The following is a 20,747-nucleotide window of genomic DNA, read 5'->3' as shown; positions in this document are numbered from 1 at the left end:
GTTAATAAGCGCGATGAGTTATCGCAGACCTAAACAACTTGATGAAGCTCTCATAAGCGAGACAGATTACCGAGCAGAGAAAAATTAAGTCACTTGCAGGCCTTCTTCTAGAATGTGAAATGACAGATCTCTCCACGTTCGCAGGCGGAAAATAAATTGCGAAAGAGTGCGTGTTCGTAGTATACCATGCGCTCAGTTAGTGCCCGGTTTGGTGAACACATTCAGGCGGATGGCGAGAACAGAAAAAAAAAATAAAGTGAGCTACAGGCAGGGGCGGGTTGGATACGAGGCGAACAAAAGCGCGTCACGTTATAAGCACGCCGCCATTGGAACCTGACCGTGCACGCGTTTCAACCAGCGCGCGCATACGGCCGTCGCCATTCGAGGCCAACTCGGCCGCCGTTCACGGACACGCATGCCTGCATCCTTTCGGCAGTGTCGTATCGCGTGTTATTCCGCCACAGTCGAGGCGACGGCGAGCATGGCACGACAGCCACTACTGCAGCTCGTGTTTCTCGCCCCACGTGCTCTTTTCGCTTTTGTTCCCTGTGTGCGGCTTCCGTTCCTAACCGCGAAGCTATACAAGAACTTCGAAACGAAAAGAAGAACCGTTTACCGACGATTAGCCTGCTTTGTAACGTAAAAGTTGAGCGCAGCGGTTTAGAAGTATTGGTTTAACGGCGAAAGCTGTTATGAGATCACTTTTAGGGTCACGCGCAGTTGGTGTCCGCCGCCGCCGGTGTCCGTAACCACATCGCACGAAATAAGAAAAAACAAACCTTGCACCAATAACACAGTGGGGCTTGAAACCGGGTCCGCTGCGTGCCAGCCCAATATTCTGCCACTAAGTTACGCCGGTGCTTATAACACGTCGAACTTGCCTTAGGCAGGCATGACCTGTAGCGCCAATGGCACAGTGGGTCTCGAACCCAGGTTCACTGGGTACCAGCCCAGTATTTTACCACTGAGATAGTCCGGTGTTTGGAACTTGTCTTAGGCAGGCTTCATGTCGGGAAAGCAATCACGTTAATACGGCTTATAAAGCGTTTTACAACAGCGAAAGAACAACAAGTCGTTACGCAATGCGAATAGCGTAACGCGTGGGCCATCCAATGCTCCGAACCATTACAAAAGTGTGTTACTTTTCCCCTATTAACTGCGGCGCATACCCACTTCAGCTTTAACTCCTTATCGTCGCCAGCCACTGCATGGACAAATGAGCACAAAATTCATTGCAAGTGTTAAGCGGATACCAAGCTTCTCAGAAGAATGACGAAAAATAGCATAGCGAATGCCGGCCTACTACCCAAAGCTTTATCATTTATGCTCCATGGGGTACCAAGCAAGTGTGCTTGCCGTAGTTACCCAATGAGCGCTTTGAAAAGGCTCTGAAAGGCCGCTCTTCTAGCTTTCGCTGTGACAGTGCTGTGCCTACCACGCAGGCCTGGATTTTTTTTTTTTGACATATGAAACGAGGAGTGTGAGAGGGAGAGAGCGCCATTTATGAATGTCTCCGGAGAGAAGGGGGGGAAGGGCAAGGACTTTTAGCATCCTCTCTGGCTCCAACTCCTTGATCCTGCCGCTTACATAGCCGAGTTTCTGCTGCGGCACCTGATTTAATGGTGAATTCATGATGCTTGAAGGTACCTGTCTAATCCCCACCACTATCTTCAACGCTAACAGTGAGGCAACTTGGTGAATAACAGAAGCATGTGGTGGTAGCCGATTGTCTTCAGTTGAGAGGAAGAAATGGTAGTCAGGCAGGCAGGGCATATCGGGCATACGGCTGATAATTGAGAGCGAATCAGCGGCCAGTTGGGGCTGCCACGGGACGCAAAACGCAGTGGAGCACGGCTGAGGGAAACTTGCAACTGCGATATGGCACCAGCTAGCAGAACGTAAGCATGACGCGATATTTGTGGGATCCCCTTGCCACGGACATCCCGAACCAAAAGAATACTACACATTTCACTCTGCATTAAGGGTACAAGCCTCCAGACTGCTGCTGTATTGAGTCCAGTCAGGGAAGTGACACACCTGCAAGCCTATATCATGATTTGGAATCCAACCTACCGACTGACTAGATGACTGGTTGACTGACTGACTGACTGCTGACTTGGTTGACTGACTGACTGCTTGATTGGCTGATTGATTGATTGATTGCCTGACTGACTGACTGACTGCTTGATTGATTGATTGATTCGATTGATTGATTGAAAACGTATCAATAGTGCGATATAAACGATATATTCTATGCAAGCTATCAGCCTGATGTCAAAAACAAGAATCAGGGAAACTAAGTGTGCCACTGAGCACGTCTTCAGCGTGATGAATTGCCTAACGACGGCGATTGTGTGTAACCGCTCGCTATTTTTTCTCTTACTCGCCACTGTCCGAAAGGAAGGCGATGAGGTATACGTTGCGTGATCAAATCTCGAAGGGGCGTGATGCCACGCGAAGCGGCGAAAATTCGGCGGCGCTCGGCCGGCACGCCACGCCACGCACTATGCTTATAACCACGCGCGCTCAGTACGACGCCCGCCCACCGCAACACGCGAGACGGAAATGAAGACGTGCGGGAAGCGATTGCGTTCAGGGCTGCTTTTTTTAATTTTTTTTTTGTTGCGCCAAGCCTAACCCCGCTGAAGACACCCGCATCGTAGCGGTGAGTGAATTATTGAGCCACTGGCCGATTTCTCTGCACTATGAGCCATGCGAGAAGCATTGATGAGGAGGAAGAAAAAATACTTGAAAAGAGGTATATTTCAACATAATGCCCACTCTGACATATACTTGCAAAAGTAATTTGGAAGTAATCTTTAAAATGTGAATAAATATAATCCATACATTCCAAATTGATTGGGTATGGCAAACTTAGCTATCTGGTCGGCTCCTAAAATCAGATTATCGTTATTGTAAATGTGCTCATTTTTGTTTTGTTGTTTCTTTGTTTCTCCCTCTCTGGATCTTTATTTTGTTAATGTCTTCTTTCTTGTACATTATTTGATTTTTGGTAAGCAATAGTACACTTACAGTCCATAGGATACTATATGTTTCCTGGCAAGTTCCTCAGAGTGGGTATGTGCCATGGTTACCAGGCTACAAACGAACAAACAAATAGGTATCTCATCGTGCAGAGGAAAGATAGTGCTTTAAAGGGACACTAAAGAGAAACAATGATTCGGTTTTCATTGACGATGTGCACTATGAGAACTGGAATGTTCTATGTTTCACTGTAACAAATTCATTAATGAAGGAAAAAAATCAAGCTTGTAGTTTTACTTTTAAATTTCTTATTCTTTAATATTTTTAAAATTCTTCTTTTTACTTTTAAATCTCCACAGGTTAGGCGAGAGCGTTTAAGTTGTATTTTTCGTATTTTCGCGATATTGGCTCGAAGAAATTTTCTGAATCTTTCTGTGCTGAGTCTGTAGCACCCACAGATGGCACTGCACTTCATTTCTATCGATTAGAAAACTTCGCAGTAATCCGTGCCTTCGTAATCTATGACGTCGCGGTGTTTGGTGCGGGGATCTCAATATGGCGTCTCCACCCGCACTTTATTTTCGCGTTTTTCTCGCTTACCAAGAGTCGTGTCGTGGCTGTGGTGTTTTCGGAATTGTGAAATTATACTTTACTAACACGCAAAAGATCGTTTTACCCTTCAATACTCCTTTCAACTATGCTTATTCCTGCATCTTCCGGATGGAACACGGTTTCGAGAAAACAGGTCAAAGTTGTCAGGTGCCACGAGGTGAGTTAGGCGGAATGGAAAGGCGTAGTTTCAACAATGAAGGGAGAGAACGAGGTGAAGGCGTACTTCCCCACCTGCTCCTGCGTAACTGTTATGCGAACTGCGTAAATGTGCACAGTATAGCAAAGCACCCTCGACCACGCCAACACCTTGAGCCTCTGCTCTATCCATCCACGTCGCTATCTTTCAGAATGAATATTTAACGGTTAAAACATTATGCAGTACTATTTCGGTCCTCAGGAAGGCGGCATCTGTGAAGAGCGGGGTTACTCGAATGCACATCGCTATGCGAATGACGTTATGCATTTGCGGTGTTTTTTTTACCGAGCGTGTAAGTTCTCATTCCTTCGACACAGAAAATTCTATTGCTTATATATTTGGCGTATGATTAATACCATTTTCTTACGCATGTTCCCTGCCCTTGGTACACAGAGAACTTAATTAAGTATGGCAGCTGGTTTTTCAAATAAAACACGCAAAAAAAGTAGGAAGCACAGATAAAAGGAAGCTTCGAAGATATTGTTTTGGTAAAGAGGCTGTCTTCGTGTAACAATATTTAAGTATGAAGCCCACCAGGAAAGGAGGCATAAAGAACTTTCCCGTTGATCAAATGCTATGAAAGTTGCAGATGCTGTGTTCTTCATTACGTAGCAACGAAGCAATAGTACGTGAAGTTGTCCTCTCTTACGAATATGTAATGATCTCTATGCAGAATTAACTGCAGAGGTAGTTTACGCACATCCATCTTCTCGCCTCCGTGAGAAGAAGAACACGTACAAACTTGCGTTTTTTTTTTTTTTTGGCGGTACGTTTAGTACACGTTCGACGACATTCGGGACAAGAGCGTACCGTACGTATACAGCCTTCATGTGTCGACACGTCGCGAGACGCCGGCTAAACCTCGCGTGCTTTCGAGCACCGCGTCGACAGCGTGAAGTAAACACGACGAAAGCCGGATGCTGCCGCGTTCCTCCTGTCGGGTGGGCCACCGCACCGCCACAAGTCGCGAGCAAAGCGTTCGCGCGGGCGGACGTGGATGACGGCTGGAAGGAAGAAAGCGCGTTTATTGTGTGTGCGCGCGCTGGCTGGGCACAAAACGCTGCCGCCGCCGCCGCCTCACTTTGATGGAGCAGCACGGAATGGCACGTCCGCAAGTGTGAGCGCGCACTCAGACGCGTGTTTGTGTGGCCGCACGCAAATGTCTCTCGGTCTGTTGGAGCGCCGGACATTTTCGCGAGCCTCAACCGAGCGTGCGCCCATATAAAGTGCCGCTCCAAGCACAGAAGCGCTCATGGCCTGTGCTCCGGGCCGCGCCCCCTTGTCAGTTCCGTGCAGCGCAGCAACATTGCGGATTCTCGTGCTGGGCCGTATAACGGGAGAAACTAAACTGAGGAGCTCTTATCAGAAGGTTGTAGCTACGGGCTTTCTATCGCGTAACATCCTGCGATTTGAGTGAAGCCGTCTTCCAAGGCTCGCAGGGTATATTTCGAACGTGTCTTGCGTCTGCATGGCGAACTCGCAATTTTACCGATCTTGATGTAAACTCGTCGTAGTGGTCTAATGGCTATGGTGTTCGAAAGCTGACGCGAAGGTCGCGCGATATTATCCTGGCCTCAGCGACCGCGTTTTCGATGGAGCCGAAAGTACTAGAGGTCCGTGTACTTAAGGTGCGCGTTAAAGAACATCATGTGGTCAAACTTTTCAGTGCTCTACACAACAGCGTCCCTCCTAATCATATCGTCGTTTCAGGATGTGAAACTCCAGCAGTTAGTAATATTAGGAGTACTACGATTTATTGTAGCGTTCTGCGAGACTTACAAGAAACTCAGATTTCTGCCGAAGAATACGTCTTAATACCGCCGGAACAACCAAACGTTACAGTTGCGGAAGCTGCCGGACTTTAAGCAGTGTCATGCGTGTATAAAACCAGCGGCATTTTAACTCCACGCACCATCTTCGCGAAACTGCACGGAATTAGCATAACAAAACGGGCAGTTATGCTGAAACGGCGAGGGCTCAGGGCGTGCTTGCTATGCAGCGACACGTCGTGCCGCCGTCGACGCACCTCCTACCGTGTCCCCCCCCTCCTTTCCCACGATGGGCGTCGTCGACACGACCGCTGCGCGAAGCATTGTCGAGAGACATTTTGACGATGACGGCCCGGCAACGACGACGTTGTCCACGGCTGCGCAGATGACTTATTCGCCAGCGGCGGCCGTTATGGGCGATTTTCGGCGCGAACGACGTGCTGCCGAGAGACCCCGAGCCCTGCAATGCGTATTCCCCACTCCCTAGCTGAACGTTAAGCTTAGGGTGGGATATGCCTCGGGCTACGCTATAAGTATAAAAGAGAAGGCACGCGGGGCATAAAGCCTGGCATAACTGCGCGGAACGCAAAGTACTTTACGAGATGCTCGGCCCCACTCGTCGAATACCGCCTTGTTTCTTTCAAACTTTGTTAACGCGAGCCGTCGTCCAACCAGAGGGAACGAAGGTGGGGATGAAAGAAAATACTTAAAAATGGCGATAAAGACAAGCTAACAGGATATGTTTGCATTTCTAGCGCACCCACCCCATCCTCGCCTGGGCGACCAAACGTGAAAGAAACAGGGGAGAGCAACAGTGGCACGTCAAATCCTTTCACGCGCGAGTCGTCGTAAATGGTTCTCATGACTGCCGGGCGCATACCGAATGAGGCGTTCTCTGGGGTGTCGCCGAGGCCCAGAGTGTGCGCTGCCGCCCGTGCGCTGTCACGCGATCCCTCATAGGAATGTGACATCTAACCTTGCTCGCCTTCGCCCCTTCTCGATTACGTTGAAGTCACTCTGTATACTATTTTTCATAAGACATCTGGGTGTCGCCATCTTGAGGTGTTAAGCAGATGTCTTTTTTTTATGTATACTTCGACGAGGAATAATAAGGCTGTAAAAACATCGCATGCACTAAACTAACCAGTTTCATGCGTATGCTTCTACAGTAACACAGTTACTTAAGTCATTCAAGATAACAGCCCATATATGGCGGCATTCACACCCATTATAAAAATAGTCTATACAGTAAGCGACATTGGCGGGTGTATTGGTACTTTAAAACTCTGAAAGAAATAATAGTTGCAAGTCAGGTACTGGTGATGATGCTTCAACGGCTGGAGTCGCAAAGTTCATTATGGCGACCACCGAACCGAAGGATCATGAGAGTCCTGTCAAGAAGACAAGTTACCGCGGAATAATTATCGAGTAACTTCAGTTGCAGGAATAATGAGGCTTAAGTTAACTGCTAATGTGCCAAACAGGACACACTCGACCTACAAGTGAGCCACTGCAAGTGGCAATAAGTACGACATACGAGACCCGAGACAGACCTTCTACAGCAAATTACTTTCTGGGATACGCTAGATTCACCAGGGAGAATACTTTCACACACTGACGCGCTATTAGGAAGCTCTAGAAGTAGCATATACTAAAGAAAAAAAACTCAAGCCCAGCTTGCGTTTTTTTTTTTGGACTGATTTGCTTATTTTCGTATATTGTCTATAACGTTGGATGTGCATTGGTCACCATCTAAAGCTCTCTATTCCTACTTGGGGAGTGTTAAAATGAAAGTCCGTGTGTGAGTGCAATCAGATCGTGAGGCGGAGTTCCAAGGGAGAGAATTCACGAAGTGCTACCATTGTCCGGGTACTTGAAACTGACCCTTTTTCAATCGATTCAATGGCGAGGCTTCCTTTGTTTTACAGTGAGAGTCGCTTTTCGAGTACGACCTCTAGGACCTGTCACGCGAACTTACGACGTCAGCCACCGTCACCGGTTTAGTGTCAGCGAGTACAGACGCAAAAATTTGCAACACAGAAAAAAAAATCGCAGCATATCCACAGAGTGAATGATGATTGGTGGGGCGCAGCGTTCGTCAGTCTGTCTGTCCAGTCGTTCTTGCGTCCGCCTATCTGTGTGATCCTTGGTGCATCCGTCCGTTTGTTCATTCGTCTGTCTCTCCGTCCATCTCTTTTTGCGGCCATCCCTCTGTCTGCCCATCCGTCCGTGCGTGTGTCAGTCCGTTCGTCCGTCCACATGTCTAGAAAAAACTCCAAGCACAGCCATCTCACATCTTTTCATCATGTATTCATCATATACAAGTGCCCCCATTCAGCAGACATTGTAAGGACTGCTATTTCGGGTATGTGCCACTGGTGGTTACGTACTACGAGGGACGCACAAGCCACGTCATAAGGAGCTTCGCCCCTAAAAAAACAGAGATGTGAAAAGATATGTGGCCAAACCGAGGCCCACCCAAGCAGCCGTCATCGCGCGCCCATGGAGCGAGCGCTCACGGATACCACCGGCTCGCGTACTCCGACACTTCAACGAACGCGCGGAAGTGTCGAGAGGACGCGAGGCTGGAGGGGAGTTAACACGGACCACCGCCGCCGACTGGATGCGAGGGCGCCCGCGCACGTTTTACCAACGTCAGCCGCGCGCGCGCCCCACTCACTGGGTGTGGGTTGAAACCAATGTCGCGGCGCTTTGGCACAGCTTGGCTTCTTCGCGCATGAACGCGCCTTTGGCGCAAATGCAGCCGCCGCCGCATTCCTTCGACTTGCGCGAGCAGAACGCTACACTGCACCCGGTCTCGCGTTTCTTGCTATTAGCGTTTTATTTTTTTACTTTTCGTCCTTTCTTTTCACGTAATGTTTGTGTGCATACGCGAATGTGGGCAAGCAGCAATGGGGTATTCGAGGTGTCCCGGTGTACGCTTTAGTTCGGTGCGGTGACTCAACTCGAAGTGGCGCGTGGTCTCCTCTCTCCTTTGAATAGCTGCCCCAACAACACTTTGGGCGAGCGCGACACGGCACAAAGAAACACAAGACGCGGCTTTCGTCGCCTCCAATGAGCAGAAAAAAAAAAAAGGGTGGGAAGGAGTCTGTTCACTAGGCGTAGTGGCCCGCTCTCTTCTTAGCAGCCGTGGTGTTTCCTCTGCAATGCTTCAAGTGTCGCGCTTGGTCCGTTTTCTTTCTTTTGCTCTACGCGGTTTAGCCGAGGCCGTAAAGGCGCAGCAGCGCAACGACGCGATGCCAACTTCTGCTTAGAACAGCATCGCCACGTCCACGCAAGCGCGAGCAGTTATAGCTGAATAGGAGGGGGCGGTGTGCGCTGCAGGGAGGTAGGACTTGGGTCGTCGTCGACTTTACTCTCTAGGCGCGAAGGTGGGGATGGCTGACGCGAAGAGCGAACAAAAAAAAAAAAAAAGTGGTCGAGCGTGGCGAACAAACTATCCGGAAAGTTCTCTGCGTTTCGAAGCGAGTTGGCGTGCCGCAGTGAGAGAGCGAGCGAGCCCAGAAGCAACAGCCCTGAACGCGCTGTAGCCCTTTTCCTCCGCCTCGCTTCTTTTCCTTTCGTGCTATTCATTCGCTAGCTCTCCGTGACTCAGGACTATTCGACGCACGCGCTACTGCGAAGCGGAATTCCTGCCTCCGGTCATGTAAGCCGTACAAGGTATAGATGTCGGGTAGTACTACGTATACGCTACGCCAACGGCAATCGCTGCTGCCTGTAGCGCTTTTTTTTCCCCTGCTGATGCCGCACTCTTTCAGCACGTAGCTGTTTTGTGCTTAAGTAAGCGCTAGCACTACACATATTGTTATAATGCATCGTCGACTACTGTCTCATATACTTTAAGGAAAAAGAAAGAGAGTCCTCTAACTCTTTGTGAGTCAAGACTTGAAGTATATGACTATCTCTAAAGCACGTTGGCGCTCATTGCGCATCATTACAGTCTTTTTGTAGAGTTGTGGGACCCCAGTAAGGTCGACGTGGCCCTTTAAAGAGAGTCACATATGTGGTAAGTCAGTACTTACCGAGAATATTAACACATACTCTATTTTTTTTAATGAGAATAGCCCACCCAACAACAAAAACAAGAAAATTAGGGTACAGTTTTTATTTTTGTTTCATCTGTTTTAAAAGATTGACTTTTGGAATATTGCTTGTGAGGTTTTTTTTTTTTAAGGCGAATAATGACTTTACCAAGTTTAATGACAGTTGTGAGATTAGATTGAATGAGTAGAGCGCGGGGGATTTACGCACATTTGCACAAACCTTGCATTTTTTTAGACTGTATGTAGGCCTACCATTGCATAAACGTAAAGAACAATAGCTTTGAAGACACCGAGTCTGTTCGGGGCTATGGTGTTTTTTTTTATTTCTTTATCTTCATTGTTATTTTTTACATCTACATAGGAACAATGACAGAATCACTTTTTGGTTTACAAGCTCGTTAAGGAAGCCATGAATGTATTCACGCTTCCTCTCAGTAGAATCACTTGCACCGCTTTCAACACCCAATTATCTATATTGACAAAAGCAGTAATTTCATTATCGAGCTGGCAACTGTTTCTGAAACAAGGGGTAATCTTTTTTTAGCACAATCATGGTAACTGTAGACTTAACGTGGTAGTATGCACAATAGAGATCGAGAGCCGCGTTTACTGAATATGCAACGCAACAAAAAGGTACCGCATTCAAAAGTTCGAGCTGTATCTTTCAGGAGGAATTATATAACCCTTGAAAAAAGCAAGCAGTTAATTATTTAAGGGCACCCGCCAAAGCGGTCTGGTAGCTAAGGCACCCGGCCCTTGACCAGCAGGTCGCGGGTCAGCGGCCAAAAATGCTTGATGCCTGTGTGCTTAGATTTAAGTGCACGTTAAGGAACCCCAGGTGAGCGAAATTTCGGGAGCCCTCCACTACGGCGTCTCTCACAATCATACGGCGGTTTTAGGAAGTTACACTTCAGCAATTATTAGAACCTCTTGACGAGTACCGCAGTCTTAAGTGTATCAGCCTTTTTTCAACTTCCTGTGCTGCCCTCTGACGTTATGATGCTGTTTCGGTAGGAACCGAGACAACCGGTATAGTCACAACGAAAGCTTTCCAGATTGAGAGGCGTTTCGCGACTTTGCCACAAGAAGAAGGGAGCATGCGTCGAGGTATCGTAGGAAAAAAAAAAACGGATTAACGACAAATACGAGAAGAATTTTCACTCCTTTTCACATTGCTGGCTACGAGGCGACATGACGCTGTCGGCCTGGGCAATAGTCACACTAATTAGATTCGCAGTGAGAAAATCCGCGGAAAGTCTACAGATTCAACACATTTATTAAATAATTTCCGAACGTTGCAAGCCTGTATAAACAATTAACGCTCCTGCCTTGGACGGCAGATTATCCTACACGAACTCTGCTCTGGAGGGGACACGTATGATCACCGCCACAGAATCGATTCAGTAATGCACCAACAAGTGCGAATGGACCACATTCCTTCAGCATCCCATTCAAACGAACTACGGCTCACCTGAGGTAGTCCCTCTTGCAGAGTATAAGGTTCGCCTTTGTGAAGAGGGTGGAGCCGACCTCTCCGAGGCGGCAGTCGCAGCAGGCGCACTTGAGGCAGTCCTCGTGCCACAGCTGGTCCAGCGCCTTGAGCAGGAACCGTTCGCGAATGGGCTTCTGGCAGCCCGCGCACTCGGGACCAGAGTGGTTCAGGGCGGCTGGAGTCATCATGGGCACGGGACCACTGCCGGGACCTGGTCCCAGCACGGGGCTCCGGTGTACTTCTGGGTTCCACCGGTGAACCTCTGCCTTGATGTCCATCATTGGTTCTGCAAAGCGGAGCGTGGCAAGACCGAGTTAAAACACTGCATAACGATTGGTTTAGGAAAATTGATTGATTGATTGATTGATTGATTGATTGATTGATATGTGGGGTTTAACGTCCCAAAACCACTATATGATTATGAGAGACGCCGTAGTGGAGGGCTCCAGAAATTTAGGCCACCTGGGGTTCTTTAACGTGCACCCAAATCTGAGCACACGAGCCTACAACATTTCCGCCTCCATCGGAAATGCAGCCGCCGCAGCCGGGATTCGAACCCGCGACCTGCGGGTCAGCAGCCGAGTACCTTAGCCACTAGACCACCGCGGCGGGGCTTAGGAAAATTGATAGTATACAGATTGACAGTCATACTAAAAAAGCACGTTCGGTCGGTTGGCTATTGATATGATCTTCATTTTACTTGACAAAGAAACAAAATAAATGACCCGTTTTTTCTGACGTAAAATGCTTAGGGCAATACAGAAAGTAAGCTATTTTATATGTACATTAAGCACAGTTGCACCGCCTAAACCACGCTTTCCAGACATGTTGTCTATATACCCTCGTGTATGCCACCAAAAGTGATCATACGAGCACTTGGACACATTGTGTACGCAACGACACTCACGTGCGACGAACTCGAACGGTAAGCATCGCAATGACTTTGTACCCGTTTCTTCACTGTGCTTGTTAAAAGCGTAACCATCATACCTGTGCGAATGTTTTTCTCCCGCCCCCATAAGAAATGGCTAACATGGCATATCTCAGCCTCCACCTCTTTCAACTGCGGCGTGTGACCGGCCAGCAGTTCATCCGGACAGAAGGGTCCATTTGCATCTTGTCGTGTGGGCACATAGTGAAGAGTGATATTGTAAGAAAAACACCGAGAAACTGGCCGAGAAAAAGAACCGAAAAAACGCCGTGCTGTCTTGGGACACTCAAAACAGAAAACGAAGGCAGAAGATGCGTAAGAAGATCGGTGATCCCTCGTCTCGCTTCTCCGGCGAACAGAGGAGAACACGTCCCGAATGACTCAAAGCAGCTGCCCACTGCCATGGTCCCACGTTAAGGAGAACGCGAAACGGCGACTGCTCTGGACCCCCGCGGTTTGTGCTCCCTCGCATAGAGGCCCCGGGAGGGAACCCGCTAATGAACCCCTGGACGGAGAGGCAACAGCTGCTTGCGGTAAGGGACATTCGACACGCCACGAAAAGAAAGGGGAGTGGCCCTGTGTAAGCAGGCACATGTGAAACGAGGCGAGATACGGTGCTCATTGCTTCGCGTTGAAGGAGGCACTGATGGTCACCAGCTACGCCTGTCTACGTTCGCGTCGACATGTGGGTGACTCCAATGGACACTGTGCAGGCAGGGTGAACGGGGCTTCCACAAGTCGGTGGTAGATTTTGGGGTTCTTATTTATACTTTGAGAAAAGCACTTTGCTGTAATGAGGCAGTACGCGTGCATACACGAGAGGGCGTTGTCTCCATCTTTGCACAGCTGTTATTCTTGCACGCTGCCTAATGTAAGGATCGAGGGTCTTAGTATTTATGTTTACACAGCAGACACTTAACAGCCCTGTCTAGCTTTTAAGTGTAACAGTTCTACTTGAGTTAAGCTCAGCCATTTGGACCCTATAAAGCATGTGGATAACGAATCAGAGGCTTCGTACTTGGCTCACACAAACCATAACACGTTGGTGAATGAATTATTTTTTTCAATCTCTCTCTCTCTTTCTCTATCTATCTATCTATCTATCTATCTATCTATCTATCTATCTATCTATCTATCTATCTATCTATCTATCTATCTATCTATCTATCTATCTATCTATCTATCTTTAACGGTATACCGTCCTATCTGTAACCAACATTACCTTTAATTCTCGATCCAAGCGCTGACGCCGCGGTTAAAATGTGTGTTACTTAGTGTAACATTTACCACACTTTTCATCTCTCAAAAACTGATAATCGCTTTTTTTTCTGCTCCTTCAATTATGCAGCGGAAGTCGGGCTCATTTTGCGGTTAACTTTACTGGTTGACTTCCTATTCCGTTTCTTTAAAGATCTAGGTAGTGGCAATATATGTGAACGTTACGGAATTATGAAATAGTTATGGGATCTAGGCATCTTCAAGTATAAAGTTAACTCATTCTGCGATGCCATTTTCATTTAAGCCATTGTCAACGCATGCATATGCGCACATGACGTTAGATAAACCAAAGTGAGGCATAAGAAGAGAAATAAATAAAACAAGCAGTTGCAACAAGTTTTAAAAGGTGACAACAAAAGAAGTTCAGAAGTACGTTCAAAGGAGCAGCATTTAGCTAGAAGTGGCCGAATATCAATGAGGTATTAAAAGCAACTTCTGAGCAAACCAAGAAATAGATTGTCCAAGTTGAAGGTCCCGCACCTATGGTTCCATTGCGCTTAATATTTTTGCATAGCTGAACTTTTGACGTCAGCTCATGATTCAGGCGCAGCAATGGCCGACACCAATACCCATGATAGAAGCACCTAGAAGTGTGGCATTTCGGGCTATTTGGTATGACATGACGATAGTTATAGCGCGGAAACAGAACGACGACAACCATGTCCTTCTTGTCTCTTTGCCGTCGTTCTGTTCTCGCGCTATAACTAGCACGTTCGTCCCGTAATGTCTTTTTCCGTCCGCGTCCTTTAGCGCTATGCATTTCGATAAATTATCTCGTGTGAATGGAAACTGCATGCTCATGAAGTGTGAGGCCCATGAGACGGCTGTATGCTCTCCCTTAGTAGAGTACCTAGTACTCTAAATTGTTACCTACTTTTTTTTTCTAAGCACATCATAAAAAATACACTTTCCTAGAGAGTGGCCACTCAAGCCTTTTCGCGGCCGAGCAAGGAAGGGTCTTAACAACCACTAGGTGGCGTACCCAAACTCGCTTCTACTCTCTAGACAACACATTTATTAGCTGCTTAGGAGAACCATGAAAACTCAAATTTGGCATCAAATTTTTGTAAAAGAAAAAATTCATTGATCTGTGCAATTCTCGAAATCGGCTTTACATCGTGTCTCGCTTAGGACGTTTAATGCGTTAGCGGAAAAGTAAGTAAAGTTTTACAAGAAAGCATTGTCTTTCTGAATTTTTTTTTTTTGCATAAAAGGTACAGATTCATGTGTTTAGATGTGCTGTACACGTATTCCCTTCGCGAAAGCATGGGTGTGTAGCGTAGTGGTAAAGACGTTCGCTTTCGGAGCATGAGGGCACGTGTTCAAATCTCAGCATACTTTTCTAGTTTTATTTATGCTGAAGACATTATCGGGTCTGGCCAGCGGCTGGGGGCGCTGAAAGCAGCGCAATAGCTCGGCCGCAGGACCCCATGAGAGTGTCCGCTCTTTACGTAAGTATGTTTCGTTGTAGCCAAGGCGAGGAAGGAGTTTTAACCTACTTCACCCTCCTTCCCGAATATGTTCAATTTTGCGTGCATACACGTACAAACACACACACGAGCCAACATCTGCCTTCTTTCCCTGAATGTACAAACACACACACGAGCCAACATCTGCCTTCTTTCCCTGAAATGTTTCTGGCTACGCCACTGCGTGCAAGTACCTCCCTACTGTACGCTTTCTGCATGCCTAAACCGTCAACGCCAGGCATTGCAACTTAGATCAGTGATGGGAATTTTTGATCAATCATACTGTATGCATTGGCATTGCGAGGACTAGAGGCTTAACTCTCCCCTTTCTTCTTGCCGGACCTTTTTGATTTTGCATGTGTGCACGCGCATGTGAAAACACACGAACATACAAAAGAGTTGGTTTAACTCCCCCCTAATCACTCCCGAAAAAAAATTCTAGCTTAGCCACTGCATGTAAGTACCTCCGTACTGCAGTTGTTTATGCTTATGGTATGTCTGAACTAACAACGTCAGGCCTTGCGCATAAGCCTGTAAAATAAACTCCAAACAATTCTAGTCGTTCTCGCAGCACGCGAGTGGACAACAGCGAGCTTATGCTATGGCTCACCAAAGGGCGAATATGTCAGGGCCGGCGGCTCGTCAGCGTAAGAGAAAAGCGAAGCAGGCGACATGCTGGGCGGGCAAAAGCTCAAGCCTGGAGGCTCAGTCGCGGCCTTCTCGACAAGCCCGCCGGGCCACGGGTGAGCGTCACGTCGCGGCACGCCCTGTAGCTGCAGTTGGGGCCGACCCAGGATTTCCAGGCGGTCGCCGCTCGTACTGCCGCGAAGAAACATGAGAACGGCGTTTTGGTCTCGGCGAAGCGAGCGAGGAGGGTGCAACAACGCAGCTGAAGACGTGGCGCGCCCTTCTTTTCAACGGCACGCAAAACGGACAGGGTCGCTCAGTCTGTCCGCGTGTGGCTGGTTTTGCGTAGCGCAAGTCATGGCTCCCTTGCGAGGTCTCACCACACAACACGCACGAGGTCTCATCACACAACACAACCGTGGCAGGCAGGCCCCGGTTCGTTTTGCAGGACCCGCGAGTTTCGGACGTCTTCCCTTTCTCGTCTCACTTACAAGGGGAGGGGGAAAACACTGCTTCACACGCGCACCCACACCGAACTGCCTGGCGCACCGCGGTGCCACCAGATCGAAAGGCTTCACCGCAGTAACCCAGAGAACTGCTGCCTCCGTAGCTTCCTCGTCGTGCCAGTAGCCGTCTTGTCTCCCGTCGTTCTTAGTTGCCGGCTCGAGACCACGGCGTGGTGAGTGTTCCGCTGTCCACAGCTTGCGATGAAGAAGAAGAAGGGTTGCCGCCGATGCGTAGCCACGCAGTGTGTGCGAGCGTGTCTCTTCTTTCCTTCGGCGGACACTTGTTTTTCGAAGCTTGTATCTCTCTCTCTTCTTCGTAGGTCGGCGACTCGTCTCTGCGTGTTGTCTTTATGCGAAGCTGCGCCGCGCCACAGCTGCCAAGGAACGTATAGGCCGCGGAGAAAAAAAAATAATAATAATAAAGAGGCGCCGTCGGCGCGCAGCCGCCGCCTGTTATTGTGCTGATCGGCTTAGAGTTTCCGCGGCCGCAGCATCTGTCGCTTTGTCTTAACAAAAGCAACGCTCGCGTCGGCGTGCTGAAGAAATGGCGCGATCTTTTCCCGCGTGATTGCAGAGGGAGATGGGTTATTAAATGGTCAAAATGCTAGAGAGGACCGCCCTTGGGGACACCGAGGGCGCGGTATTCAACAGGTGGTCAAGAGAAATGCGCAGACGTTGAGCGCGTCGCATAGGTTCAAGACAACAAAGTCGGGGTACTAATGAGGGTGAGGTAAATGACAGCAGATGCGAAGCAAACGGTCAAGCATTCGTCGTCTTGTCGAGCGGTGCTCTGTCCAACGTTCTTTTTACACGTGTCAGTTCCATTGGACAAATGCGTGCGCTCTGCTCGAAATAACAGGGGGCAAATTTCTATATTTATTCCCCCTGTAATCTCACATTCAACGTATCCGTGCATTCCACACGGGCTACCATAAATATCATCCCATGAATGTGAAATGTCAAAATTCAGGCTTTCTTTTGGACACGTTGATCTCGCTAACTGGTTTGGAGAAAAAAATAAATACTAATAGCTTTGTTGTACGATCACAAACCCCCTTTTGATCATGCTGTAAGCCATGGTATTGGACTACGGATGAAATTCGACGTCCTTCCGTTATTTAACGTGCGTCTGAATCAGGGCTGCTATTCGAATATCTTCCCTCGTATTGCGATTCGTGATTCATAATCGGACCCGGGACCTCGCGTTTTGCGGAGCAACCTCTTAGCTGTTAAACACTATACCGCGGCGCTTATCAAAGTGAAAGCCGCGGCGATATTTTACACCTCAGGATATCGGCCCACTCCTCCGCTCCCTCGCTCCGCCACATCCGACGGTATTAGTTCATCTCGCCTACTTTTATTTTCCAACCAATAGTTGTTTTCATGCGAAAAGCACAACCTGGGTCGGTGGCACGAAAAGGGAGCAGCGCCAGCATAAATTAAAGGGGGTCGTGAAAAGGTTGCTTTACAACGACAATCCGGTACCATCAGCAGCCACACGCCCTAACTATTACATCACACGGCCGGACTAGAGGAGCGTCATGCGCGCACTTTGCGCGCACCGCTCAGTCTAGCCGTGATCATCAGCCCGAGTGTACCTGCATAGACGCTTTGCCTATCAAGAAACGCGGAACTCTACGGCGTCTGCGAAGGCGCCGTGGAACGCGTGCAAGAGGCGCTCATCAGCGTCTGCCATACACAATCCGCGTCCCACAAGAACGCTGCTTAATATGACGTCAGCTGCAGAGTTCAAGTAAACGCCCGTGGCGTATTGCAAAGACGCTGATGGGTGTCCCAATTGTACGCGACTCGCTCGCTGGATTTCGTGCCGACCGGTTCTGCCTCCGCGATCTCCGAAGACAGCGCAGCTCTGGCCGACTGGGCTCGCCCTACGCCATCTCCTGACGCCGACTAGAGTTCTCGCCGAGTGGTGCCCCGTTCTCGGACTCCTGCGACCATGTCCATCTTTCGTATCTTCTCCTTACTTCCCTATGTGGCTGTCCCTGCGCCTCGCTCCCTCCTTCCGCGCTCCCCCTATCTATATACATTTTAATCCTATCATTTCAATCCCTCCTTTGCCCCCCCCCCCCCCCCTCGTGAGCTACTGTTGAAGTGTCTTCCCCCTGAGAGACAGTTACGGGGCTCATTTTTCTTTTCATTTAAAATCACTTCCCCAATTGTAGGCACTCGCAAGTACCGAAGAGTTCGCGTTGCTCGATGGGCAAAGCATTACTTATGTTGGCGTCACCTAGTTAGTGCGGGTGGACACCAGTGGTTTCGCATTGTCGTTTTAGAGCGAGCGTTTCACGACCCCTTTAAGGGGGTCGCACCGAATACCATCAATCTTCTTGAAAAGCATCGCTCAAGAAACGCCTGCGGGAAAGAAGCAGTGTCGGAACTATAAAGAAAGAAGAAATAAAATGAAAAATAAACTAAATGAAAGAGAGCACAAGTAAAAGAGAGTTAGTGGCAGAGCACGCGGTGAGACAGGAGGTTGCTTCGAAACAAAACGGGGGAGCGGCAGAACGCGTGGGTGTCAGCTCGGCGACCGAGTTCACCGCAGAGTCGCACACATGTAGGCAGCCAACCGCGCGCTCCTCAGGCGCTTTTAGTGGGACATGAGACCCGAATGCTGGCGTCGAGTGAGAACGGCAGCCGCGTTCTACCCGCAGACGAGACCGTCAGGCGTTGTAGCGACGAGAGCAAAGCAGGCCACGAACCGCTGCCAGCTACCGCGTGTCGTTAGTGGCCCCACAGAGTCGGTGATGCCAGGGCTGCGGCTGACCTTCTCTGTTTAACGTATATTGTTATGACCGGCGTCAGCAGGCGCCATGCTGTCGCTGAGAAGCGTAACCGGGCCGCGTTCCCACGCCTGGAACTCCAGTATTCTCGGAACCAGCGTCCAGAGATGACGGGGGAGCGGCACTCTTTTAATCCCCAAACAAGTAGCCGACTCGCCGAATGTCTATGCTCGCCAGCTATTGTCCCTGCTAGCCGGCGGATGAGACGTCCTGTCGCCACGAAGCTGTAAGCCGTTCCGGAGGGGACAACAAAGAGCGTATTCCTTTGAAGAAACGGCGACCGCCGCCACAAAGTGCCCGGCTAATTGAGCGGACCGTTTGGCGGACCGTTTGATGTCTGCTGTCCGAAGCTTGGGACCCCTCGACCAGTGACACACACGACGAGCAAGAGCCCCTCTGGCGCCACCTTTAAGTGCAGTGATCTTGACTCGAAATTGGCTGTTCACGTGCGCCGTGCCTGCTCGTACCCCTCACCTGTTGTGTGTGTATGTGATTGGTGTTCCACTGAAGAAGGAGGAGCCCGAGAGGACTTATAACGGCGCCGCAGAGTGCAGGACGTCGCTCTGAACCCAGAAAAGGTTCAACCACCACGTTCGTAGTTTGTGAAGGCTCTGAACCAAGAAAAGGTTTAACCACCACGCTCGTGGTTTGTGAACTCTTAACCTCATGCTGTAAATATTTGTAAATAGTGCCATAAACCTTGTTTGTTTTTCGTATCCCCATCTTGTAAGCGGTCGTTTCCTCAACCCGAAGCTACACCACGCTACCACAGCACCCCGGGATCACAACAACTGGTGATCAGCGGTGGGATCACGACAACTGGTCGTCAGCGGTGGGATACGACACCTTCCACCCCGAGTTACAACAACTGGTGGCAGCGGTGGGATTCGAAGCTACAAGTGACAACAACAGTCGGCCCAGGAGAAGCAGCTGGCTCGAGACATGGATCACGTATGGGTGAGTGCTTGGCTTTTCCTTGGAGTGAACCAGGTTCTAAAAGAGGGTTAAATTTTAGAACTGGTAGTTAACTTTGCCGAAAGACTCAGTTTCGCCGTTTTGGAAAGTTATTTTGGAAGTAGCGAGCACTCAGTACGATCATGGACTTACGGGAGCTGCAGAAGTCAGACTTGTTGCTGTTGTGTGAGGAATTGGGGATCAATACAAAGGGTTTGGCACGAAAACCCATAATCATTCAAGCGATTAATGATTTGGGGGCTGATGATGAGGAACTAAGCGAAGAATGGGACCTCATCATCGAAAAAAAACTAAGAGCAGCTCAGATGGAAGGAAAGAGTGAAGACGAAAAACTACACCTCAAGCTAGAGTTTTTCAAACAAGACTATGAGTTGAGTATGAGGTTGGGACGCCAGCTAGGAGTACTTCTCGAAAAGGAGGCAGAGTTCGAGATGTCTAGGTACATGCAGCCATATGAGGTATCATGGGATATGGGCCTGTATCTTAGACTCTTTGAACGAAAGTGTAGTCAACTTAAGTGTGAGCGAGACACCTGGTCTCAGAGGCTACGCACGGTTCTGCCCTGCGAGGCAGCGGATGTTGTTGCGCGACTCAGTGAGCAGCACGCGAACAACTACGAAGTTGTGAAAGCAGAGCTAATCAGAAGATTTGGAACTTCTATTAGCAAAAAGAAAGAAAGACTCGCACCGGAGTCTGAAAGCGAGGCGCGTCGCAAAGCGCCGGAAGTTGAGGCGCCTGGTAAAGCGCTTGAAACAGATATCGCGCCAGAGAAAGGCCCGCGTATTCTCGAATGCATCGATGTAGAGCATGCAGAGAACGAGGCCTTGGCCGGTCTCGAGGTAGGGACGATGTCGAAAGACGCTCCTTGCGTGGATGAGGAGGGTGCCAGCAGCCCTGATGGGCCCAGTAAGAGGCTGGAAACCTTCTTCATGCCTCAAGAGGACCTTTGGACATTGTCAAAAGTAGGCATGGTTAGCGCAGTGGCTGATGAGAGCAAGAACGCCATGCTTCAGCAGTGCAGCCCTATTATCGAGGTGATTTG

The 20,747-nt window shown here is 49.0% G+C and overlaps 1 protein-coding gene across 3 annotated transcripts in view; it reads right to left on the bottom strand.

The window, feature by feature from the left end:
• LOC119170328 (LIM domain transcription factor LMO4.2) overlaps positions 1-20,747 on the bottom strand; it is a 108,107-nt gene that overhangs the window by 21,004 nt on the left and 66,356 nt on the right. For 2 of the 3 annotated variants that reach the window (XM_075876892.1, XM_037421468.2), the window contains one exon: positions 11,098-11,404. In XM_075876892.1, the coding sequence (XP_075733007.1) occupies positions 11,098-11,399 (302 nt within the window). In that variant the 5' untranslated portion in view covers positions 11,400-11,404. Of the gene's footprint in view, positions 1-11,097; positions 11,405-15,406; positions 17,338-20,747 lie in introns of those variants that run through there. The other variant, XM_037421467.2, reaches the window with a different exon arrangement.

The sequence above is a fragment of the Rhipicephalus microplus genome, chromosome 2 (genome assembly GCF_043290135.1).
Source record: "Rhipicephalus microplus isolate Deutch F79 chromosome 2, USDA_Rmic, whole genome shotgun sequence".
Taxonomy (NCBI): domain Eukaryota; kingdom Metazoa; phylum Arthropoda; class Arachnida; order Ixodida; family Ixodidae; genus Rhipicephalus; species Rhipicephalus microplus.
The sequence above is the reverse complement of the archived record's forward strand: the minus strand, read 5'-3'. Positions and strand labels throughout refer to the sequence as shown.